We start from the raw sequence: 23,557 nt of genomic DNA, 5'->3' as shown, positions 1-23,557 counted from the left end.
AAGAAACAAGAAACAGTATGCACATTGTTTTTGACGGCATCGACGCTCCTTGCCACGGTGCTTCATTTACTGTTATAACCATGGAAAAAATATAACAATTACAACTTTAAACGTCAGATTGTCTATATAGTTACTTTATATCTCAGGAACAATAAAAAAAAACACGTTAGAGTAATTTGCGTACTAGATTTTCAAAGATTGACAGAGGTATAGAATAACTATATGAATAAATTGGCGCTAAAAGCTTTGGTGTTTTTTTTCTGATAATAACGGCGAATGAAGCACCGTGCTTCCGATTCCGATTCACGCGCTGCTATAATACTCACTTGCACTCGTACTCGACTCCCTTAATTGAAATAATTGCCTTAGCGTATTGATGGTCACTGCAGTCCTCCACTGGCGTCCGATCGCCGTCTTTGCACTGAAGCGAACCACATTGGATGTTCCTTGAATGGAGAATAAATCAATCGCAGGGGGGCTTGATTAGCAATTGTTTTAGGTGCTATGATTAGAGACGGGATTAGACGGTGTAAAATCAAAGGCTGCCTTTAAGCAACATTGTCCTAAGAGTGATATTTTGTTCCATAGAAAGTCAATGTGTTTACTTATATGATTCTTAGGATCTAAACATGAAGTTTTCAAACATTTGTAATTTGTAATGGTAGTAATATGTAAAGAACGAACATCTAATCGATCAGTTTTTGAGGGACTTGATATCAAAGTAAATTTTATCATGATATTATTATATTATATATTATTAATAGAAAGCTGTAAGAGAAATTATTCCAAAGAGTTCTATTTAGAAATGAAAATGATTCAACGGACCACAACTGACTTGCTCATTGATTTAGGTTTCCGAGCTTGATGTACTTGTCATGGATTGCAGCACTCTAATCCCCATCCTTTAGCAAAATCCACGAACAATATACCCATCACACGCGTTTGTTTGGGATTTGGCGTTGAACATGACGCATATAGCACTCTGTACCTTCAGGGCTAGGATCATGATTGTATAACGTAATCACGTATGGACATGATAATGCCACATGAAAGTAGTTAGCAACGATGCCAAGCGATAACCAATGTCATAGGGGAAAATGGTGTGAAATAATCTTGTTTTATAATTATTCAAGACACATAGAATAACTCTTTGGATATCGTCAGGAATTTGTCCCGAAACTTCTACAGATTAACATATTTATTTCTTCCGGGGTGATAGAATTCGTATAAACATATCATCAAAAAGGTTTGGTTATGATATTATCCGAGCATCCGAGCATTCTCAGCTGTCGAAGAGTTTTTCGAGTTCGATGAACCGACGAGGTGTTTTGCTAATAGAATACGATCTGTAGCTCAGTAATATGTGTTATGATATGTTCATGTTTTTATTCATTAAGACTAATTTATCAGATGGATTATTTCCAATACAGATACAAATACAAATTTATACTACCAACATATATTTGCCCATAAATTCCATTGTGCATCTGCACTTCTATTACGCTTTTGATGTTTTCCCGCACTGTGCTCTTGCACTCTGGGCAGTCTGCCAGTGGTTTGCTCTTGCATGTTGAGCAGGTTGCATTTTCATCTTCATACGCTTCTCTGTCTCCTTCCGTCGTTCATCATCTTCTTCCCTTCTCACTTCCTTCTCCTGCTGACTTCTCTCAGCGTCGGAGGTTGTCACCAGTACCGGTTGAGGAGAAGTCTGCACTGATGGTGCCCCGACCACTGGCGGCTATCACAGCGGAGATCTTCGTCAGGCTGACTCGAGTGCCGAGGTCGATCAAACTATTCTGGTTGGGGATTGACTTCCGGTTCATTAGCGCCCTGAAGACCCGAAGCCAGGCTTTGTTTTCTTCCTCTGGTTTCACTGCTCTTCCCACTAGTTTCTCTGCAAGATAGACGTTATCTCCACCATCATATGTTTGCCAGGTTCCAAAGGCTAGGATCGCTTACCATTTTGCTTACCATTCTGTCTGCATTGAAGTCCTGTTCCAAAGCAGCCGCCGCTGCGCTTCGTTCCATGTTGAATCTCGGATAGTCGAAGACAACAGGTTCCGGCGTTTCTTCTCTCTTAGTAAACACGGGACATAAAGGTGACAGCGCGTGGCTGAGCCGAGGCAAACATTGTTTGAAGTAACCGTGACCTGACAACAGTTCCAGTCATGTGGAAGATCACTTCGTCATGCTCCCTGTTTACTCAGGTCGACACATTCGGGATGAGTCTGTGGATCCACCTACCTTTCTCAGAGGAATCTCATTCTTGCTGCCAGCTGACCAGTGAGCCGATCTTCGCCAATTTTCTCACCTGTCTAGGGCCTCTCCGCTGATAACACTCGATGTCTTCTCATCACGCCCAGGAGCGACCGCTGTGATGCTATCACATGTCCCCCGACGATAATCTCAGTGTCCCCATGAAGTAATGCCAGGAGGCAGTTCCGGGGGGAATGGCTCGTGGGCGAAGGTGGATTTAGTCGGTATGGATTCGAGTCCGACACTCTGGCGCACACGATGGACGAATTCGATATGACTAGCCTCCATATCGAACGTGAAACGCTGGGTTAGTTCGTAAATGTAATTTACCACCTTCTTAAAAAAAATCTCAGTGTGTTGACCGTTTTGCGATTGTTGACTAGTAGCACCTCCGTTTTTTGGTGAGCTATCTTCAGCTTGACTCCATTCATCCAGTTCTCGACCGTGCCCATTGCCTCCGTGGCTAGCACTTCCACTTTATGGGGTAACTCCAGTGATAGGATTCCGTCGTACATCCCATTCCACAGCGTCGGACCCAGTATGGACCCTTGCGAAACTCCCGCCGTAACTTTTAACTCCTTTCGGCCGGTGTCGGTTGCATACTCCAACACCCGATTCTCGAAGTAGCTCTGCAGAATCTGCCACATATAGTTAAAAACTCCTAACTGGCGCTATTGAACGCGTTCTTAACGTCTATCATAACTACGGCGTAGTAACGATTTCCTCTTCAGTTTTGCTTCGATGCCTTCTCGGCCCTCTCCATGACCGTCCAAATTGCGTCTACTTTCGATTTTCCCTTCTGGAATCCGAACTTCCTTTCTGATAGTCCGTTCCCGACCTCCGTACATTTAGCCACTCTGTTTAGGATGACTCGTTCTAAGCGTTTGCCCAGTGTATCCAGCATGCATATAGGACTGTATGATGATGGATCACCGGGTGATTTTCCTGGCTTCGGTAGCAGCACCAGCACAGATTCAATTGTGTTGTTTGTATTGCAGACTTCGCCGATTCGGTGGGAAGGTGTCCTTCCAAGATCGTGGGAGATCCTCGTATGGCCGAGAGATGCCTTTCTGGTCTTTCATTGACTTAGTATACGTCCAAGCATCAACATATTCTCGCAAGCTAGTTCACTCAGTTGTTGAATAACGGCGGCCGCAAAGCCGGAACCTGTTAGGTGATCGGCTATACTACTACCGGGAACGCCACAAAGTCCTGGAACCTACGTGATAGTAACCCCGGGCGATGCGTGTCGCATTATCCCCTGAATCCCCAGATGGCGGACAACTACCGCTTGGAGAGCGAAGAAGCAACTTGCTGAGTCGGTGATTATGACGATCGGACGTTAGGTTAGCGTGGTAGCAGCATAAATATAGCCGCTTCAGGATGACCTAAGGTTACTGCGAGCTCGTCATCCGCAATGCTTATTCCAACCCCTTGCGTTGAAAGGGAACTGTCTGCATAACGCCGCTGATATGTCGTAAAATCGGACCATAGGACGTCGGCGACGGATTACGCCAATCCGTCCGCAACCGTGTTGATGAGTATCCTGCCTTGAAGTTGTTCCTTATTCTGCCGTCAAATTTGAGAGGAGAGTGGCGCCAGTTACGTATACCGTAGCTTGGATCTTAGTGATAGGAGGGAACGCTGTCAAGCAGGATGTCGGCCTCTTCTAGGAGGCAAGTTCTGTCGTTTCCAGCGGTCCTCTCTGCTAATGTCGTCGCTTCCGTACAAAGTGATTACTACTATCAAATGACAAAAGAGAAGAAGGTCCGCCTCGGCTGCGTCGGCCGATTATAAATTGGAGACAGTGTCGACGTAGGAGACAGTTTCTCAATTTTTCTGTTGCGAAAAGCAGACAAAGTGGATTCTAGACCATAAAACAATCGAATGTCAATGAGAACGGCGGCGACATGAAACCGGATACCTCGGTTGTTGCTGCGGTGTGGTCTCGAGACTAGGTAACGACAGGTGGCTGTGACAGCTTCACAGTGAGGCTTGAAGGTCAGGTCACGGTCGACGATGACTCCAACAACTTTTGCTGTCTAACTAACAGGGATAAAACTTGGCTATTGATGACCATCGGAGGCCCACTGACGTTATGTCCGGATAAGCCTACAGATGCTCTTTGAAGCCGACATGGTAAAACCAACGGAGGCAGCCCATTTGGCTTCCCGAGAGACGGATGATTGGGTTTACCTGCGTGTAGCTGAGATTGCCGGTCCAGACACTATTATTAGCATATCGTCCGCGTATGCAAATGTTTGTACTCTGGTAGGAAGATATTCGAAAACGCAATCCATCATAATCAGGAACAGGGTTACCGATATGATGGATGCTTGTTAATCAGTTCGAGCAGCACTAGTTTCCCTGGTTCGTCAAACCTCTTCAACACTTGGTGCACACTGGGACAGATCGCTGTTTTCGACGGCCAAAACCTCTAGTACTCTGGATATGCACCCTAGAGGTTTGGTGTCTTCGACAAAGTATTTTGGAATAACTTGTACTACATTTTGACACATTCAGATTTGATCTAGTTAAGTAAAAACTGATCTAGATCAGTTTTGTCTTTTGATAGGAGCGTCCTAGCAAAAAACTTTCTTCTGCAAAGTTGTTCATTGAGGCATTTTTGACATTTCTTCGGCAGACACTTACACTCTATCACTGACGTGGATTACGATATATGACAATTTAGTAAAAACAGTAAAAAAATCGATTTTTAAAAAATAAAAAAATATTTTGTCATCAAGTATTAGAAGATTAACTATAACAAAGTAAATAAACATCATTTACTAGCAAAATTTTCAGATTTAATTATATTTTTGGTAAAAGCAGTCTAAAAATAGTGTTTTACAAAATCCAGGATATCTCGTGAAGCGGCAGATGGCGGCAGCTAATTATTTGTATACGACTAGTCAAGAACATAAGTTTCGTTGTCGCAAAGAAAGTGTAGTGGGGCCACGTGGGGCTTTTTTGTTGTGGTGGTTTGAAAATTTGATGAAAATATGTGTAAAAAATGCTTATATTTGAGAAACTTTTCATGAATTTATATTTTCTCAAATGTATTTCTAAAACATATACGAAATGGACCATTGCAATGGTACAATGCATTGCCGATCTAGAATTGCTGAGCCAGAAGGAGGATGCGGCGGGCTTGCAACAACTCGGAAAGAGAGGAACGTAGGCTTGTCTACGCATGGCACTTAAAAGTTAAATCAGGCCTAACGAAAAAGCTTGTCTTCAAGAATTTTGCGACAAAGTAAGCGCAAATCCGTGGGGCGACGCGTACAGAGTAGCCATGGCGAAGTTAAAAGGACCAATCATGCAACCGGAAAGGTACCCCGAGAGAATAAAGGTCATTATTGACGGACCTCACTTTCGAAACAGGCTACGCAAAATTCGTAAAAGGTATTTTAAACATAGATCCGAAGAGAACTGGATTACACTTCAGTCAATGGAACGGGAGTATGCATCCATGCGTCGTACAATTTTCCGTGAGCAATCCTTCGTCATTTTGGAAGTTTGTGAAAAATCAACGCAAACCAAATAGTGTGCCTCGTGAGATATCTTTCCAGAATGAGCATGCTAGTTCCGCAACAGACTCAGCCAATCTTTTAGCCGCATTTTTCAAAAGTGTGTTTAACGAAAATTCGACTCAAGTTACTCAAGAGGTGCTCGATGGTGTTTTGTCGTATGATTTGCGTATGCCACCCATGGAGGTAACTGTAGACGAAGTTTACCAGCGTTTATCTGACTTCACGCAAACAAATTTTGTTGTATAATCTACCGAATCCATGGTAGAATTAAGAACTGCACCAACGATTTTCAACCGACTACAAAAATCTGTTAAGTTTACTATAATCTGGTAAAAATCACTGAGCAGTGCAGTAAATTTGACTATGTCCATAGTAGCATCCACTACAAAGCATTGTATTTCAATCCGTGACACCCACCGTACAACACAGTGTGGTCAAAAGTATGATGCTTATCTTCTCAAATCAAGAATGTTTCTAGTCAAAAATACTACAACTCTGGTTAAATCAACAGAAGAAATTTTCTTGTGTAGTGATGTTGACTATGTTTTGGTAGAGTTAACAGATTAATGTAGTCGGTTGAAAATCGTTGGTGCAGTTCTTAATTTTACCATGTATTCAGTAGTTTCCACAATAAAATTCATTTCAGTGTTGGATACCACTAAAGGTCCAGGTCCCGATGAAATTCCACCGCTGTTTATTAAGCAATGCGCCGAATCGCTTGCCCTACCCTTATCAATTCTCTTTAATCGATCGCTGACGAATCGCGTTTTTCCTGCTTTATGGAAAGAAGCGTCTATTACTACAATTCACAAATCGGGCAACCTAACGAATGCTGAAAATTACCGTGGTATTTCAATACTGAGCTGTTCTTTCAAGATTCTCGAATGCTTCTTCCACGAGGCCTTGTATCGAGTTGTTTTGCCAGTCATTCCGGAGGTACAGCACGGATTTGTCAAATACAGATCTACAACGACGAATCTAATGACGTTTGTAACTAGTGTTAGAACCACAATGGAAAAAAATCGTCAAGTCGATGCCGTATATATCGATTTTGCAAAGGCTTTCGATAGAGTACCTCACGGATTACTTATTGCAAAGCTACAAAAAATGGGCCTCCCCGAGGTGGTTACGCTCATATTTGACTGCACGCTGGGCTTTCGTCAAAATTGATGGTATTAAGTCATCCCGTTTCAGTTACGATAGAAGTTTCAGTTACGATTCCGAAACGATAGAAGATTTGATGCGGGACAAGAAGCTGGCGATAGTCCACCACAAAACTGAAGTGGTTATGATCAGCAAGTGCAGCAGGTAAGACTCACGGTTGATGATTGCACCATCAACTCGAAGCGCGAAGTTAAGCATATTGGGGTGATGATTGATGATCGGCTTAATTTCAACCAACATATCGACTATGTTTGTGAAAAAGCGTCGAAGGTGATGTCGACGTTAACCCGTATCATGGAAAACGACTCGTCGATTAAAAGCAGCATTAAGTGGCTGCTAGCGAGCGTCACAACATCGCTCATCAGATATGGAGGTCCAGCATGGGTGACAGCCCTGAAGACCGAAAGGAATCTCGTCTGAGCAGCAAGCATGGGAAACACTCACCCAGTTTTTGCGATTCCCTCACTCGCTTCCACGCACAGTCGGGAGCGAGAAAGCCACTGAATGTTCGGCAGCAGCAGATTTTTTGTTATTTTTCACCGGTGACGTTCGGGTTAGTGAGTGAATTTTCCCATGCTTGCTGAGCAGTACGTATAGGTTGATGACTATGCGGGTTTCAAGTTCGTACTGCACGTCATTCCTAACCCACAAGAACATTTATTTTTTACAAATTTATTCGAGGTGGATAAGAATGACGTTGTCAAGTAGCTGTAAGTCAAAATATATTACCTTTTTAATATTGCACACCGTGGCTTAGACTGACTGGTTGCTACTCTGTGATTGATCGGAACCGGTAAAAATTGCACTTCGATGAACACGGGATGGGACTTCCTGCCTATTATCGAAGTACACATTTTAGCAGATCTCATATTATTGATCAATATTGGTGCCGGCCAAGTCCTTACAGTCAGTAACAGGGATTAGGAAGGTATGTTAGTGTGTACTGATTGTTGCTTCTGAAGAACTAGAATAATCTCTGAATCTCTTCAATCACTACGGGAAGGGTGTTCTAGTAAAAGAGTCAGACTATTTAAAGTAACTTCTAAAAGGGACCGACCAGTAATTGACCCTAGACACCTTTACCATGACTTTGCTTTATAGCCGCGGACTCTTTCTTTAGATCTAAAATGTCAGCTCTTAATTAGCAAGCAGGGTGGAATGAAGTGTCACTAGCTTTGTCAATACTCAAACTTGGAGTTACGCAAAAACTGTTATCCCTACTGAGTATTTACTTGAAGAAATTTCTTCCAAATATTTGTTGTCAAAGGGGAATATTAGTTCCTTGATTACAGTTCCCGTGCATGGTTTAGGGACAAAATGTCGAAAGCCAAAACGTCGAATGCCAAAACGTCGAATCCCAAAACGTCGAAAGGGACAAAACGTCGAAGGGACAAAACGTCGAAAGCAGTCATTTTGGATAACTAGTGTTGCTAAGGAAAAAACGGTTGCGATGCGGACGGCGTTGGAAACAGCAAAATTTACAATTTTCATCGCAGTATGCATGGAATTTTTTTTCAGAAAAATGTCACTCTTACATCCATTTCAGACGAAGACAGAAGAACTTTGTGAAGCAAATTGAATTTGAAGTACAGAAATGACCAAATCAACCAAGTCAACCATGATGTTGAGGATATAGGTTCGTGGGTTAAGCTTTATTTTCAGCAACGGATTCTGCAGATCCCCCCGTTATGTGAATAATCATGATCCTTTTCTTTCCCTGTGAACATCCTTTTTCAACTCTTCTTCTAGTCTTTTCCTTCCGATAAAAGCGTTCAACGGTTACATTCAATAAAACTTCTTTATTTTAGTGAAACAAGGCGCGCGAATTGCATGTCTATCGATTGGATTCTTACTGACTAATCTATTGCTGTTGTTCAAACTGATCAGTTTCGTCTATCTTAGAGTTCCGTAAATGTGACATCATGCTATTGTTACTTTAGTGTTTGTAGTTCATGTTGTTTAGTATATAAATTAATATATAACATTTTGTGTAAAGTGGGATGATATTACCAAACATGATAATTTCAATAACTTAATTTTATTTGAATGTTTAACATTTCCAATGTGTTGTAAACTAATTACTAACAAATAACACATAATTTTAAACAATTAGTAAATTCTTTATTCTTTAAAAACTTACTCATTCTTTTGACGAATACGTACAACTGAATCGATTATCTGTTCAGAAACGTTAGACGTTGTTTTTTTGGTGTAGAGAATTTATACAGTTTTATAATTTGAGCGATAGTGAGACAGTACCAAAATAGAAAGAACAATACAAGTATTAATTGAAAAAATTATGAAAACCGAATACGAAACAATTAATTTAATTAGAGTTAATTGATATTTTTATTTCAAAACACGCTAAATGTTTGACTAATATTAACACTTTGATGAGACACTCTAACACATGTTTTGTAACTTGATGATTTAAACTTAGATATTGTTTAAATCATCAATTTCAACAATTTCGCCAAGTCTTGGTAATTTTCAATTTGACTTTTTAATATACCATCAAATACCAACTAAAAATTACGGTACCACGGTAATAACATTGGAAAAAAAAATTTCACTGCCTTAACTGTTCAAAACACTGTTTAATTTTTGAATCTTACGATACATTTTTATCGATTTTCTTGATATTCGTTCATATCCTTGAATAGATAGATGTTTTGTCAGACATTCGGTTTTTTGTCTGTGCCATGTTTTTAGCCCTCCGACGTTTTTTTCTTTCGACGTTTTGGCATTCGACGTTTTGGCATTCGACATTTTGGCATTCGACGTTTTGTCCCTTCGACGTTTTGTCCTTTCGACGTTTTGGCATTCGACGTTTTGGCATTCGACATTTTGTCTTTCGACGTTTTGTCACCCAACCCCCGTGCATATTTTGTTGCATATTGTACAATTGTCTTCCAACCTACACTACCGGTTTCCCTTGCGGTTTAAACTGGACAAACATTAGATTGTGCTAGGATTGAGATAAACTGTACTGATGGATGGCTCTGATGTTACGCCGCCAAATTCAACATCGATTCGACTGGCTTTGATGATAGATTGCGTTTGCTTTCGAAGGTTCATTTAGGCGATTTTATTTGAAACCGGATTATGCTTCGTAATCAGTGTTGAGAAAACGCATGAGATAGTTATGAAGTCAGATTACATAGATCCCCCATCTAGAATTTTATGACAGAAAGAGCACAAATTTTCCATCTACAAGAGTTCTGTACGAATTTATTATAATATATATTCTAAACTAGTGATCATTTGGTTTGCTGATAGGATTTTCTGCATGTTGAAGGTTATTTATTCGCAGGGGGTGATTATCGAGAAATTGAGGACATCTTTGAAACAGACAGTAAATTCTACAGCTCTTCCCAATTGCTCCAACTGGGGCATCTACCCCAGCAAAAAGTGCACTGTCAACAAGTTCTTTCGATGTGAGTGCTTGTTCAGGCATCATTAATCAAAGTGATGATGAATTTCCGGGTCCCTCCCTAGGGGAGCTAGCCAGAGCCAGAATCCTGCAAGACAAAGATGAAGAAGCAAAAGTGCATGTTGTGACGCAAGAAAATTCTTATCGAACACGGAATCCCCTTCGCTTCGGGACCCAGGACACCGAACAAAAACTCAGACAAAAACACGCAATCAACTTCCACACCCAGCAGTAGCAGAAGCATAGAAAAGCCAACCTCCAACTGTGCTAAGGAGAAAACTTCAACGTCGCATCTATCCCCATCCGGGCAATGTGTCACTGCAAATTAATCATTGCAAGAAGTGGTAGAAGCACAGTGTTGTACAGTGGCCAGAAGCAAATCAAACGTCAAAGAAATGAAGTTTGCAAATCGTTTCATTGATATTTCTCTTGCTTTCAATGGAATATTGAATAGTTGAATAGTAAATCTCAAAAATGTTAAACCAAAAGATGATAATTTCCTATGGCTTTATGAATCAAATTAACGAAATAACAGTGAATATCAAATCCTGTTGATTGCACCAGAAATATCTTTATTTTGTTTCATCGACCATTTTCGTAAATTGTCTTCAAAAATCTTGTTTTTTCAAGGAATTATGATACTTGAACGATTTGAGGGATGTTTCAATTTTGGTAAACATTTGTATGGAATTGCGGCCACTGTGCAATGGTGCTGTTCCACTTTCTTCACTTTGAACGTTCTACCTCTTTGATACATTCACACGGAACATACACGTGCAGAGAGGCACAGATCTTAATGGCGGTCGCACATATTTGTCCCCGGTGGGAATTGCTTCCGCTTTCCGCTTCAGATGATGGTCCTTGCATCATTGCTATATCGCTGCAGGCGAGGCTACACACTACTGTGCTGTGCTGTGAATGAGATGAAGGAGGTTCTCTTACCCCGTAACAAACGGGAGCGAGAGAGAGGAATGTCCATTATTCATCATAAAATTAATAATAACCATTGTTGATAATAATGATACTACTATTAGTCAGCATGTTCAGTGTTCGGTTGCAGTGAAAGCAAAAGATCTTGTGGTCTGCTATTGTTCTCGCGTTCTCTATTGGTGCTTTGCACCATTTCACAAGTAGGGCAAAGGGGTTTAAAATGCATTCATGGAGTGAAACGGCCCAGTTTACATATACATCTAATAATTAATATTTACATTACTTAGGGGGGAACTAACAGATTATATTCTTTTCTGAGTCCTCTTAACATATCTCATGTTTAAACAATTAGAATTCTATTCCAAATCACCTTAAATCCCCTTAAATCCATTACAACCATCTCTTCCAACAGGAACTCATTTTTTCTGTTATGAATCCCTTTTTACTTCATCTTAGGAGGTTCTGGGAAAGTATATTAGTGTGCAAGAGTGTTGTAGGAGGACAAATTGTGTGCAAGACCAGTTTGAGGTGTTTCTAGGGTGCAATACCAGATTGCGATAGGAGCATAAGAGGAATCTAGCTGAAATATCCTTGAATCCCATCCAAATTTATTATGACAGTCTTGTTCGTTCCTCTTATGAGATTCATGGGAAATATATTAGCATCGAAAAAGGTTTGAGTGACACAATATTTTGGTTAAAATTATTTTCCATATCTCATTTATTTATATCGGGATTTGTTTCCAATTAATTTTAACCCCTCTTCTATTATGACCCCCTCTTATATTATGACCACCTCTTCCGTTATGACCCCTTCTTTTTTCTTAGGTTCAGGGTAAATTTATTAATGTCTAAGAAGGTTTTAGGTATTTCCAGTTAAAAATTGGGGGGGATGTAGTTGTCACTGCCCTATGAAAGGTTAAGTTGGAATTTTGAACCATCTCACCCTGTTCGATGCTGTTGCCGACCAAACCAGCGGCAATAATCTTACACACGACAACAACATCAGGAAAGGATGACAGATTTCTTGAGCTCTGTGTTTAACTGTACCGGATCGCAAACGAACCCCTCGTCTAATAAGATGGACGCACAACGGACAAGCTTGACGCTCAACTATTGACACTGCACTCCTTACGCAGACGGGATGCATATGAATGGTTTCTTTATGTGTGCGTGTGTGCCTTGGAAGAACACTGCTTACAGTGACAGTTAGGTAGTAAGCTTGTTAAGAACTGTTGGTAGGCCATCTCGCTTGTGTAATTATGTGCATTGCGTAAGGAAACTGTAAGCTGATTTCCGAATCGGTATTTATAATTAAGTGCCATCTTTTGCAAACACAGCTTGGATGTAATCTTGTCAAGCTGCGTTCGATTTGACTGTTATGCAAATTCAAATCTAAGACGTGATATTTTGAGGTCAGTTTGTATGTTTTCGGCGATAAATGCCTTTTGTGTACGATGGTTGGAGTTTTTATTTATACATTAATTTAGTCTGAGACAGCTTACTGATTTGAAAGCTTAGGAGAATCTGATCCAATTAGGACCCAGTAATAATTCTCACGCTATATTTTCTGAGCAAGATAAACGAAAAGTAAACTACAAGCGAAGGTCCCAAAGGCAAAGGGATGTAAGTGACATCAGCTTGGAGTTAAAAACACTGATAAATTCTACTGTTTTACAGATTTTAAATGTTTTTTTTTCTGACGATTTTTTCATCCAACAAGAAAAATAAATTAATTTACTCATTACGCGTGGTAAACATGGACAAATTATGGGTGAAATAATGAAAAAAATCCACGTGTTCGGCTGGGATTTGAACCCAGGACTCTTGTATGCTAGACGAGCGCTTTACAAACTAAGCTACCGAGCCACTTGGTGACCCAATAACTGAGTTAGTTACAAGTTTAGAATTCAAATCCCTACAGACCACGCGGACCCCTTTCATAACCCATATCCATCCATCTCATGTTAACTACACACGCGGGAAGAGCGAGTGCGATTTATTTAGTGATGAAACAGTTTGCCTATCGTATCTACATCGCTTCCACAATAACTGTATTGTAGAAGAGTAAAGATGTGGGAAGGCTATCAACGTGCCGTTCTCACTCAAGTGACGACATGACTACTACAGAGAGGCAGTAACACTCAATAATTCTGGCAACAGTGGTAAGAATGAAGTGGTTGCATAGCTAGTGTGCATAAGAACAAAAATTAACGTTGATATATGCTGAGTTATTGCTGAAATCGATTATTGTTGCTGAGATAAAACTGAGACGAATTGGAGTTGCTGTTATCCGTCGAAAAATATCAGACGTTGTCGGTATAAAATCGAAATTTGTTTGCCGATATTCCACGTCTCGGATAAACAGTGCTGCCTGCTTTTGTATCTGTTGTTATCCAACCATTGGTCGATGAGTCAAGTGAGCCTTCGCAGCAAAACAGGCGGGATGGCGAAGAATGACACTATTATGTATCCGGTAGAAATCAAGACCAACATTTATTTATAATTATTGTTTTCTCGGGCCCTGTGCGTCGCAGCTAATATGTGAATAGTGCGCTGTGTTCATAAAAATCGTAAGAATGCAACGCCACACTAAAAAACTGATTTCAAAATCGCGCGAGTTGAGGCGCGTCGCGAGTCTCACTGGTGCGATCCGGTTTGGTGGCGGTGCGACAATACTAAAGATGTGACCAATAATGAACTAGCAGGCTTGATAGCTGCACAGGGGAAAACAATGCAGGACCAAATCAACAGACTTTGGAATGAACTGCGAGAAGAGATCAACAAAGGACTGGATAGTATACGAGGTGATCTGGCTGAAGTAAACATTGGGTTGACGCAAGTGAAGAGGAATGTAGCCGATAACACCGATGAAATTGCAAGATCATCATTATCCAACTCCGTATATTGCAATGATTTCGAAGGTAGATGTAATGTGCGTATGTGAGTCATGGTTGAACGAAACGATCCCAAATGATGTGCTGTTCATAGAAAACTATGTAATCCTTAGAAACGATCGTGTTGGTAGATTAGGTGGCGGAATTCTTGTTTATTTAAGAAAAGATCTAAAGTACAGAATCTTGGAAAAGTCTGGTTCGGAAATTGAGAGCCCACATACAGAATACATTTTGATAGAGATTAAACTGAATGATGAAAAAATCCTTTTCGGGTTTTTTTTTACAATCCTCCTCAGGTCGACTGCTGCGCTGTTCTGAATGAGAAACTATCGAGCATCAGTAATCAGTATGATAATATCCTATTAATGGGAGATTTCAATACTAACTTATCAAACATAAACTCAGAAAAAAGTATGCGATTTCAGAGGTTTTTGAAACTTATCTCTTGAATGTATTGGAAGTGAACCAACACATTTTCACAGAACTGGAGCATCGCAAATTGATCTCATGCTGACGAACTGCCGTAACAAAATATTAAAGTTCAATCAAGTGAGTGTTCCTTTTATGTCGAATCATGACTTAATATTTGTATCTTATGACATGGATTATTGTTTCACTTCTGAAACAATCAGCTACCGTGACTATAATCAACTTGACCCAGGTAGAGTGATACAGTTATATAATTCGATTGATTGGAATAGGTTTTTTGAAATAGAAAATCCTAATCAGCTCGTTGAGTTCTTCACAATGCATGTCCTAAACTTATATGATTCGTGTGTTCCGCTGAAAACTTTTCAAAGGCGTAAAAGATACAAACCATGGTTCAATTCTGAAATATCAAAAGAAATCATAAACCGTGATCTCGCTTTTCAAAAATGGAAATGTAGCCAAGATAAATTGGATCATGTCTGTTATAAAAGACTTCGTAACAGAGTAACTAAACTAATTACTACGGCTAAGGAAAATCACATTAGAAGTTTGTTTGTGAATGAAATGTCTTCTAAAGATTTGTGGAAACAATTTGATAGAATAGGTCTCAAAAAGAAAACAACAAATTTACCACTGGATTACACTCCTGATCAAATCAACGCACAGTTCAGAAACAATTTTTCCTTGAATAATACGATTAGCAGTTCTAGCGAAAATGAGAATTTGTCTCAATCTTTTGAGTTCAATGAAATAGAGGAATTTGAAATCATCAACGCTATACATGATATTAAATCGAATGATGTAGGGTTAGATAACATTCCTGTAAAGTTTATTAAATTAATTCTTCCATTGTTAATCACACCTCTAAAATACATTTTTAATCAAATTATTAACCCTACCCTGAAATGTGGAAAATTTCAAAAATAATTCCGATTGAAAAGAAAAAGACAAATCCTTCTCTTGAAAACCTAAGGCCAATCAGCATACTAAGTGCATTATCAAAAGCATTTGAGCGGGTTGTGAAAAAACAAATAAGTAGCTACATTGAAAGACATAACATGCTGTCACCTTGCCAGTCTGGTTATCGTCGAGGACACAGCATAAAAACAGTCATGCTCAGCAAGCATGGGAAACATTCACTCGAATATTGCATTTCTCTCACTCACATCCACACACGCTAACTTTGCTCAACGCAGCGCATGTGTTAAAACTACACGCAAAGCCTGCTCAACGCAGCGCATGTGTAAAAACTACACAGAATGAGGCAACCAATGCAGGACTCTCTGGCTGAGTGAAAATTCTGTGTAAGTCGCACTCATGCTGTGTGTAGCCGATGTGTTGGCCTTCGGCTGTGCGGGGATCGATGGAAATGGAACTGTCAATCTCTCCCGCGCGGCAGCAAACAGTTAGCCGTTGATAAGATGGGGAGTTTTCTGTGATTTTTTCAGGCGAAAAGCCGGAAGATGATCACAAATGTGGAAGTTTTTTCCCCATTTGCTTCCGCTTCGGCTATTCGAATGAAAAAATCTCTGAAAACTTGAAAATTTGAATGTTTCTTTTTAATGTTTTCAGAAGCAAAACAAACATGGAAGCGAATTCCGCATTCCAAGCGTTCCTCCTCTGTGCGCATTTCACTCATTCGGTTTGTTTACCACCGTTTGCACAAAACTGTGTACAGCCCCCTTTGCACAGAATCTGTGCTGCATGAAGAGAGGCTGATTTTGTGTACTCGGCACTCATTTCTGAGCGTGACAAGTTTAGCGTCACCCTAGAAGCGTTCGGCAGTCATTGAACATTCGGTGGCAGCAGATACTTTGCAAATATTTTATCGGTAGCGTTCGGGTGAGCGAGTGAATTTTCACATGCTTGATGCTCAGTATTTCTGACGACATAGGAACTGTCTTAGATAGCAATGGTCATGTTATCATGATTCTTCTGGACTTCTCTAAGGCGTTCGATACAATCTGTCACACTAATCTTTGTCGTAAATTAGAACGACAATTTGGATTCTGCTCAAGAGCTGTGTGTTTGATTAGATCATATTTAAGTAATCGTTACCAAACTGTTTTTCATAATGATAGTTTTTCTTCACTGCTACCTATCAGTTCTGGAGTTCCACAGGGATCAGTGTTAGGTCCACTGCTCTTCTCACTGTATATAAACGATTTGCCTTCAACTTTGAGAAACTGTTTGGTACACCTTTTCGCTGATGATGTACAGATCTTATTTGATTGTACAAGTTTAGAAACAGCAGCAGTCGAAAATCTAATCAACGAATGTCTTTCTGATGTTTCTAGGTGGGCCATGGCAAACTTTCTTCTTCTAAATACGTGAAAAACTCAGGCTATGCTTATTACACGTAACAGAAATATTGTAAACGAACCTAATATTTTTCTAAATGGCGATAAAATAGAGTTTTCGAACGAAGTTCTTAGTTTAGGAATTACCATTCAAAGCAATTTCGAATGGGATACATTTATTCTAAAACAATGCGGCAAAATATATGCAACCTTGCGAACCCTTAGAATTAAAGGTGAATGTCTTGGAGCAAAGACTAAATTGATGCTATTCAAATCTCTAATCTACCCACACTTTTTATTTTGTGATTTTATTTTGTCGCAAGCTTCTGCAAATACTATAAATCGACTTAGAGTAGCTTTAAATTGTTGTGTTAGATTTGTGTTCAATCTCAACAGATATGCAAGCGTGACTCATTTACAGCATTTTTTAATTGGTTGCAGGTTTGATAAGTTTACGAAACTTAGAAGTGTTGTTTTGTTTCAAAACATTGTACAATTCAAAACACCACCATATTTATTTTCGAAAATAGTACCATTAAGAAGTCAGCGTGGCAGGAAGTTTCAAATCCCCCGTCATAGAACATCACAATACGGGAGCTCATTTTTTGTAAGAGGCATACATTTCTGGAATGAACTACCTTCTGGTATTCAAACCATTAATTCCACATGGGGTTTCAAAAGGGCGTGTCTTGAGCATTTTAATTAGTAAGTTGGAAATCGTGTTTATTTTTAATGTGTTTCTCAGCGTTTTTTTGTAATCATGTTATTCTTATCCTCAGCACTTAAACATAAAAGACAACAGTCTTAAGTTTAAAGAGATCAATAAATAAATAAATAAATAAATAAATAAATAAATAAATAAATAAATAAATAAATAAATAAATAATATAAATTAACGCTTATATTGAACTGTTCGGTAATCCAATCCGCATGATTATTAAATTAATGAACTCATTACGCGTGGTAAAGATGGACAAATTATGGGTGAAATTATGAAAAAAAATGACTCCCATACAATACGTAGGAAAGGTAAAAATTTCTGGAAAATCTACCCTTTGCTTCCATTATCCTCCTATTATGATTTTGTGGAAGCCTGTCTCTGTGTGCATATTTTTCCTTCCGAAAGTTGTTTGAAAGGAATTCCTATCAAAATATGTTTAAATATGTAAAATTTTACGTCCATCGGTTTTTCATCATTTTTCACTTATGGGCTTATGGGCGATCGATACAAATTAACTAATGTTGTCACTCTGGATGTTACGCGTATGAAGAGTCATGATGCAGGTATGATATCATGACCTTATCAATTTATGGATTTCATAACTTGGTAATTATGATTTTGTAATATTAGACAATTTTGACTACCTAAATTTCGCTTAAAATTTGATATTTTGGCCATGCCTTGAATTTGGAATGCTTACAATTTGAACATAGTTCGGAACTTAAAAATGATAGTGTATCTTGCGTGGAAAATGAGTTGGATAAACTTGGAATCTATTCTTGTTTGTTATCCTAATTTTTATAGTTTAAATCGTAAACGAGCTACTTTAAAAAAGTATAAGGCTACGATGACTGACGATTTTATGTTCATGATTTCGCATAAAAGATTGAAATTTTGACTTCTATCAAAATTTATCGAAATTACATTTTACGTAATAACGGTTATATATATCTACCAAACTCTGAATGTTTTGCTCATTATATAACCAAACCCCTCAAAGATGTAGCTAAAATCACCCGCATACTTACTCCGGTTCACACTTGATGTAGTTGCCACTAGCGTCCTTCCCGCAGTGTCCGTTGATGGAACCCTTCGAGTTGAACTGCTCGTAGCATACGCGATCGGCGCCGGTTCCACTGTAGCCCCAGATCCGCTCGCACTGGGCCGCCGTCGTGGGACACAACCCATTGAAACAGTAACCTGTAACAGTGCAAGAAAAGCAGGAAATGTCATGTTTGTCGAGTCATATTTTACAGAATCGTGAGCTAACCCAAACCACCCAGGTCCAGGTTTCTGTTCTGTTAGTCTTATCTCGAGAAACAGGCTGATTCTGACACCCAAGAGACAATGCTTAGAATTGTGGGATGCCGGCTTCCAAGTCAACCCTCGTCATGAAATCCCGTAGGTTTGTACCGTTTTGTCTCAAATTCCGAACAGACTCATATTCCGAACACTCGGTTTTTGTATGGTGATTTGGTTGAAATCTTTCGCTGAAATATGTCACCAATCAACAAGGAAATGGCAGTCAATTGCAATTCAATTTTAGCGTCTCCAATATAATTTATACTACGGGAGTAGTGATGATGCTCTAGTTTGAGGCCAGTAGAAACAAGCTCAGATAAATTTATTTGCAAAATGATTCATTTGAACACGATTTATTCGTGCTATTCGGAATGTGAATCAAGGTGTTCGGAATATGAGACAAAATGAACACAGTGTTCGGCATTTGAATCAATATGTTGTTCCATACTTTTACGTAAAAACAATACTAAAACTAATTAAATCAACATCATTATTGGCACACCCAACAGTTAACAGTTAGCCTTTGCGAAGATATTAAAATTTATACAAATATCAGCCAATTTATGCCAATCAGATGCATTTGAAGTCACTGTCGGCCTTAAGTGTTCGGAATATGAGTCAAAACGGTACTGAACAAATTTAAATGAACATTTTTCTCGGCACACCCAACAGCTAACTGTTAGACTTTACGAAGAAATTTAAATTTCCACAAATATGAGCTAATTTATGACCCCCATGCATTTGAAGTCACTGTTTGCCTTAAGTGTTCGGGATATGAGTCAAAACGGTATACCGTTCTGATTTGAATTCTGGGAAGCTTCAAATTTTGGACTTTTGCCTTTGTGTGGGATTCATTTCTCACGAAGTGTTTTTATATTTGCCGGTCGAAAATTCCTACCTGGTAGACTTGCTTTAATAAGTAGTTTCATAAGTATCTAAAGACATTCTAGTTTTCTTTTTCTGTTTTAAAATTGAATCAAACTGTCCGAAATATGAAGCATCCGGAATAAGAATCATTCAAAAGCTATACGTTTAAATTTATTTTAAACTATACAAATTGTTCATTTAATTCTTGTTTATTGAAAATTAAGTGCTATCAAAGCTTGAGAACAGTGAATAATCATACCGAATGATTTACTTTATGCGCTTTTTTTTTTTTAGTTATAACTTCACTGAAGCCTTAAGTGTCCGTAATATGAATCAGAACGGTACCCGAGCACTTGTGCCCAAGGAAAGGTCCACTCTTGTAAAATGTGACATCATTCCCACTTACAATATTGCCGCGTCGTCATCGTAACCGGGAGTGGTAGGTATCCAAGTTCGCGTCAATATGACAAACTCTGGTGTCACCACCGTGACAACGAAAGCGAAGACCGTGTCACTGTGCGGTGGAGTGGTCTGAAATGTGACGTTTGGTTTGGTTTGGTTTTTGCTTCTCAGCAGCATTCTCGTATTCCCAAAGGGGGAATGTGGCAGAACGCACCAATTATTTGTTTTTATCAAATTCTGAAACTGGTTTTATTTTATATCGGCAATATACTTTTAAAACCACACACATTTTTGAATTGCTATATATTTTTACTTTAGCTATTTTTGCATCATTTCTCAAAAAAGCTTTTCTATTTATAGAGTCTGTGTCGATTTTGATCTGTTTGTTTGAGAACTTGTGATACCGAAAAATAAAGAATATATAGCGATTGAAATAATTGTTTCTGGGCAAAACTATTGCTGTTGATGGAGGAGTTAATCTGATTGTGTGCTGGGTTAAAATTTTTGGCTCCCTACGCCCATGTCTGTTGAAATTTTAAAAAATTCCGGATTCTAAATGCATTTTATTTCAATTAGGTGCGACTTTTCCTGATGCTGTCTGATTCAATCTGCACTATTCTCCTGCGTGCCTCTGTGACAGTTTATGCAGCCTCCAATTAACGAGTAGCATCATCGTCAACTGTGGTCTTCATGTTGTTGTCTGCTTTATTCCAGTCTTGAATTGAATCGTATTATTTCAGGTTCAGATGTCCTGGGTGTTTTTGATTGCAGAAAATGGCACTCGAGTCTTGATTCTGGATTTATTTTTTTTTCGTCAAAAGATGCATTTTTGTGCTTAATCAGTTGTCACCAATTCTGATCCCAATGACAGTTCGAAAATCACCATGAAGAAGTGAATCCGATGTAACGGGAAAGGGAAACGCTTTTCGGGTTATTTCGTACGTCACATTGTATTTCGTGCCAAATATCATATAACGGTAGTCGTCCTGGAAACAACACAAGTAGATTGAATGTCTTCTTTCTTTCAAGAGATTGTTACCTAGCTATATTTTCATCTAAGCGAGCTGCATTCATAGAAAACGTTCATTGCCAGTATAATAGTTGCTTTTTACTAGTGATATTTTGCACGACAGATATAATGTTACATCAGGGGATAGGGGACATATTGCGTAGAAAATAGTGTGGAAGAGTCTAGACTTTCCAGATTAACTCTTCTGAAGCTTTAGAAACACATATTTAGACTCGTTATTATACATTAGTACAGCAGGCTACCGCCGGTCAAAACATGTTTGTTACAAACAGAAAAGATGGCAGTATACCCATTATTAGAGTAACCCGATATAATACATCCCACGGTTCCGATTTTTCTTGCTCAGTGAAGTCGATACGGCAATCCCGGATGGAGTATGACGTCCGGTACTTCTTCAACCGATGATACGCCACATGCTACACGCAACAGTTCCATGCAAAGGCCGGACCTGCTATTCTGATGAAGAGTAACTTCTGGTTCACAGGTGCCAGGCATAAAAATTCCGGTGCTCCCGATCTTTTCATGCCCAAATCTGACCAAATATGGAGGAACTTCCTGAAGCATCCAATGTCAGGTAGAAACGGCGTCGAGAGGTCAAGTTTACCTCTCTTATGCTTCATATTCATCCACTTTGTCAGGTTTGGTTGAGCCGGTCCACTCGATATCCTCCACCGAGATTTGGCATGTTTCTTCCTAATGCAGCCCACAGACGCTCAGATGGTTTGACCAACATTGACTCCGCCCTTAAGTTAGTCAAACCGATTTATGATGATGCAACCGTTTGACCGACTGTCAAAGTTCGTTGCAGCAACACGATATTTCTTCGCATGTTTTAAATAATTTCGGCAAGTCTAGTGAATTTGTGATTGTTATTTTTTACGAATTCTGTGGCTGTGAGAGAGAATATTCCTACGAGTTTTTGCCAATAATGGTAGTGAGGAAGAACAGAACTTCCAACATTTAAGTACCGCAGGAAATGGATATTGATGAGAAATTTCAGTTATAATTCACGCGAAGTATTCCGGCAAAACTTTTAAATTATGAGGAGTGCTTGTCGAAGAATCGATAACTGGTCACATAGATATAGGAGTGACTATGGTTTTTTTTCAAACATTCTATCCAGAATCTTTTAGTGCTTTTCTCTAGTTATACTACTTTGAAGTTTTTCCAGGAATTCATGGTTTTCAACCAAAATTTCTTCCTGGGATTCTACCATTTTTTTCAATAATTCCTCTAGAAATGTATGCACAGATTCAACCAGAAAATTCAAATTCAATCAGAAAGGTTCCTCTACAAATTATTGTGGATTTCCACCACTGATTCCTTCAAAAATCAATCAAAAAATTCCTCAAGTATTTTCTTCAGTAATTATTCAGGGCTTACTCCAAGGTTGCCTCCAAGAATTGCTCCAGAGATTGGTATAACAATTTCTTCAAAGATTCCTTAAAGAATTTCTCTAGAAATTAGTTCCAAGGATCCCATCACGCGTTACCCTCGAATCACATCACAATTTTTTTCAAATATTTCTCAAAAGATCGCTCAAGAAATACATCACCAGAAATTCCACCAAGGATTTCCCCAGGACTTTTTTAAGGGCTTCATTTTATGATTCCTTCTTAAATTCCACAAGTAGATGTTTCAGCAATTTCACCAGGAATTTCTGTAGCGATTCTTTCTAATTTTTTTTCTACTGATTTCTCCAGGGATTTATACAAAAACTTAGCGAGGGATTTCTTCTAGGCTTCCTTCCAGAATTCCACAAAAAAATCCTTCAAAGATTTATTTAAGAATTCCTCCAGCGAAACTCCAAGAATTTCTGAACAGATTCTATCAGGATTTTTCCCTGCGATTCCACCAGGAATTCCTCTAGAAATTCTTAACCTTTGGGCTGCCGTGCTGTTGTACTTTGTACAACAGTTGTGATTTATATGCTATCTTTTTGCAACAAAGATATCTATCGACAACAAACCAAAATGTATTCCTCAAAAATCTTCTTAAGAACAATTTTCGGCGGTTTTTATTTACAGTATGACCCTTGATAATGCGGTAAAACCAACAAATATATATGAAAGTCGCATAATAATGAACGCACTATATACGGTTCGAGTAAACCACAGTTTTAAATCGGTATATCTCGAAATCCAGATAATATAGAAACATGGGGTCTTCAGTAAAGTTGTTCTGGAGGTGAAGCGCTATCTGATGGTACCGCATTTAATTCGGAATTTGACCGCTAGGTGGCACTAGTGGGCATGTAAATTTTACTTTTGATATGCAAATATTTCAGGATCCTG

General features: G+C 39.1%; 1 protein-coding gene across 9 annotated transcripts in view; it reads right to left on the bottom strand.

The window, feature by feature from the left end:
* Positions 1-23,557, bottom strand: part of LOC5569251 (disintegrin and metalloproteinase domain-containing protein 12) — a 1,070,169-nt gene that overhangs the window by 119,651 nt on the left and 926,961 nt on the right. For all 9 annotated transcript variants that reach the window (XM_021845745.1, XM_021845753.1, XM_021845751.1 and 6 more), the window contains exons 13-14: positions 18,691-18,862; positions 327-446 (exon numbers count right to left, since the gene is read on the bottom strand). In XM_021845745.1, coding sequence (XP_021701437.1) covers positions 327-446; positions 18,691-18,862 — 292 coding nt within the window. The remainder of the gene's footprint in view (positions 1-326; positions 447-18,690; positions 18,863-23,557) is intronic.

Source organism: Aedes aegypti, chromosome 1 (genome assembly GCF_002204515.2).
Source record: "Aedes aegypti strain LVP_AGWG chromosome 1, AaegL5.0 Primary Assembly, whole genome shotgun sequence".
NCBI classification, from domain to species: domain Eukaryota; kingdom Metazoa; phylum Arthropoda; class Insecta; order Diptera; family Culicidae; genus Aedes; species Aedes aegypti.
This window is presented reverse-complemented; position numbering and strand designations above follow the sequence as displayed.